The sequence below is a fragment of the Penaeus japonicus genome, unplaced genomic scaffold (assembly GCF_977035675.1).
Source record: "Penaeus japonicus unplaced genomic scaffold, GWHDUDI00000001_assembly GWHDUDI00000041, whole genome shotgun sequence".
Taxonomy (NCBI): domain Eukaryota; kingdom Metazoa; phylum Arthropoda; class Malacostraca; order Decapoda; family Penaeidae; genus Penaeus; species Penaeus japonicus.
Genome location: NW_028234443.1, coordinates 3,449,481 through 3,452,846, shown reverse-complemented (window position 1 = coordinate 3,452,846; position 3,366 = coordinate 3,449,481). Strand labels below are relative to the sequence as shown.

General features: G+C 33.7%; 1 protein-coding gene across 1 annotated transcript; it reads left to right on the top strand.

Moving 5' to 3' along the window:
• Nucleotides 1–1,395: 1,395 nt before the first annotated feature.
• Nucleotides 1,396–2,881, top strand: LOC122253240 (uncharacterized). The gene is made up of 4 exons (XM_086534323.1): nt 1,396–1,402; nt 1,606–1,686; nt 2,050–2,231; nt 2,617–2,881. Exons 1-4 carry the CDS (start codon nt 1,396–1,398, stop codon nt 2,818–2,820), a joined length of 474 nt encoding a protein of 157 aa, XP_086390449.1. The 3' UTR covers nt 2,821–2,881.
• Nucleotides 2,882–3,366: the final 485 nt, after the last annotated feature.

Sequence of the window (3,366 nt, the reverse complement as noted above, 5' to 3'; positions counted from 1 at the left end):
TGTCTTTGATTAAGATAGAACACAGAAATCAGCTGATCATGGGAATTTGATTTTGTTGAACAGTTTGATTTTTTTTGTTTGAGTTGAAAAACATCGAAATATTATTATGGGTGAGTTTGATTTTGTTGTCGTTGTTTTTGTTTTTGTTTGTGTTTGAGTTTAATTTTGTTGTTTTTGTTTGTTTATGTTTGAGTTTGATTTTGTTGTTTTTGTTTTTGTTTGTGTTTGTGATTGGGTTTGATTTTGTTGTTTTTGTTTTTGTTTGTGATTGAGTTAGATTTTGTTGTCTTTGTTTTTGTTTGTGTTTGTGATTGAGTTTGATTTTGTTGTCTTTGTTTTTGTTTGTGTTTGTGATTGAGTTTGATTTTGTTGTCTTTGTTTTTGTTTGTGTTTGTGATTGAGTTTGATTTTGTTGTCTTTGTTTTTGTTTGTGTTTGTGATTGAGTTTGATTTTGTTGTTTTTGTTGTTATTGTTTTTGTTTGTATTTGTGTGTGTGATTTGAAAAGGGGGTTTCGTCACGTCATAGAGAGAGAGAGAGAGAGAGAGAGAGAGAGAGAGAGAGAGAGAGAGAGAGAGACAGAGAGACAGAGAGAGAGAGAGAGAGAGAGAGAGAGAGAGAGAGAGAGAGAGAGAGAGAGAGAGAGAGAGAGAGAGAGAGAGAGAGAGAGAGAGAGACAGAGAGACAGAGAGACAGAGAGACAGAGAGAGAGAGAGAGAGAGGGAGAGAGAGATAGAGGTTGAATGCAATAAATATCATTTCTGTTATGATTTTTTCTGTTATGTCTGTTATTGTTGTTCTTAGTAATGATGTGTATGTTATGAAAATATAATGATAATGTATGCAGTGGTGATAAATGAGATGATTTTAATGTGATATTTTTATTATGGTGACTATTGTTATTACACTATCATTATCATCATGTTATTAATACAATTACCATTATTATCATCATCATCATCATTGTCATTTTCATCATTATATCTATTATCATTATTGTTATTACGATTATTATTATCATCATTATTACCAATGTTATTATCATTATTATTATCATTATTATTATTATCATTATTACCAATATTATTATCATTATTATTATCATTTTTATTGTTATTATTATCATCATTATTGCCAATATTATTATCTTTATTATTATAATCTTTATTGTTATTATTATCATAATTATTATTAACATTATTTTTATCATTACCATTATTATTATTATTATCATTACCATTATTAATATTATTATTATCATCATTATCTCTGTCACCATCAGAATTAGATTTATTACTATTATCATTATTTCTAAAATAGTCGTTATTACCTCCTCCTCCTCCTCATTATCGTCATCATCATTATCATCATCATGACTATTTACAACATTATCAAGATGTGGAGTTAGTACTTGTGTGAAAGGCGTTTTCAATAACAAAAGAAATTATCACTTGCTTTCTGTTCAGAATTTATCAATCAATTGATATTTGTATCTTCCCTAATGTATTTCTAACCATACTTATATTCTTTCCCCCAAATACATTCTTTATTTCTTAACGACTACCATTGTTTCTGAAATTACTGATCCCATTTTCTTCAAAAACAGTCGGGCTGAGCGGCGCCGGGAAGAAAACCATATTAAACCGGCTGAAATTCAGAGGAACTTATAAAACGGAAACAAAATTCGGTAAGACATCTTCATATCGCTGAGCATAGGCCTACCCTACCAGATCCGAATACCCTAATGGCCCATGATATATGAACAATGCTTAAGTTAAATCAATACTAATCAATATGATATAAAGCCTTATATAATCTTCCATTCACTCGTATATATATATATATATATATATATATATGTATGTATATATATATATATATATATATATATATATATATATATATATATATATATATATATACCCTAATACCCGAATACCCTAATGGCCCAAGATATGAACAATGCTTTAAGTTAAATCAATACTAATCAATATGATATAAAGCCTTATATAATCTGCCATTCACTCGTATATATATATATACGTTGTAGGGCTCGACGTAACTACAGTGGAATGTCTTTACTTCACCTTCAACGCCTTTGACGTCGGCTTGGAGGAATCGCCTATTGTTTTGAGGGGTTCTTTGGCCCAAGGTGTTGATGCTGTTATTTACGTCGTGGATGCAGCTGATGGCGACCGAATGCAGATAGCGAGGGAGGAATTGGAAGCTGTTGTAAGTGTGATGGTTCTCTTTTTTATTGATTTATGAAAAAGAAAGAAAGAATGAAAGAAAAAAAAGCTTTGTATGTATTGTATATGCTGAGGTTTTAGTTTTTTTTCCCCCTATCTCCCTCTCAACTTTTTTTTTTTTCTCTCTTTCTTTCTCTTTCTCTCTCCCTCTCCCCCTCCCTCTCCCCTCTCTCCCTCTCTCTCCCTCTCTCCCTCCCTCCCTCCCTTCCACTTTCTCTCTCTCTCTCTTTTTCTCCCTCTCCCTCTCCCTCCCCCCTCTCTCTCTCTCCCTCCTCCCCTCCCCCCCTCTCTCTCCCCCTCCCCCTCCCCCTCTCCCTCCATCTCCCTCTCCCTCCCTCCCTTTACTTATACAAGCACATCTCTCGCAGCTCGAAATAGTTAACAACCCTACGGCTCCTTTGCTTGTGATGGTCAACAAGCACGACCATCACCGAGCTCTCCTTGTATCCGAGGTCATCCAAGCACTGCACATGACACAGCAAGCACGACCTTGGCACGTTGAGGGGATCTGCGCATCGAATCTGAATGGTGTTTACGAGGGGTTCGAATGGATGTTTGAAGCTCTGGAGTGAAGAGTGATAAATCTTTTTTTTTTTTTTTTTTTTTTTTTTTTTTTTTTTTTTTTTTTTGGGGGGGGTTTTTTTTTTTTTTTTTTTTTTTTTTTTTTTTTTTTCCTTTTTTTTAAGGGTGTCATTTGAAAAGTATAAGAAACAGTGAGAAAAATAACAGTGAAATACTGTGATTGATGAGTTATGTCACAAGCATACACACACAAATACAAATACAAACACACACAAAAACACAAACACACGCACACAAATGCAAACACAAACGCACACGCAAGCACACACACACACATACACAAACACAAACACTAACACAAACACACACACACATACACACAAACACACACACACATACACACACAAACACACACACACACAAACATACAAACACAAACAAACACAAACACACATATCCTATTAGTCTCTTTCAAGATCCTTCGATTCATTCATACTAGACATACACATACACGTGCATAAACACACACAAACAACAGAAACACATACATACGCGTAAAAACACATCCAACATTTATCCATCAATCCCTTTGGACT

Excerpts from the sequence above, each read along its gene's own strand:
- LOC122253240 (XM_086534323.1), top strand. Across the intron at positions 1,687-2,049 it reads TAAAACGGAAACAAAATTCG|GGCTCGACGTAACTACAGTG; the intron begins GTAAGACATCTT and ends TATACGTTGTAG. Across the intron at positions 2,232-2,616 it reads GGGAGGAATTGGAAGCTGTT|CTCGAAATAGTTAACAACCC; the intron begins GTAAGTGTGATG and ends CATCTCTCGCAG.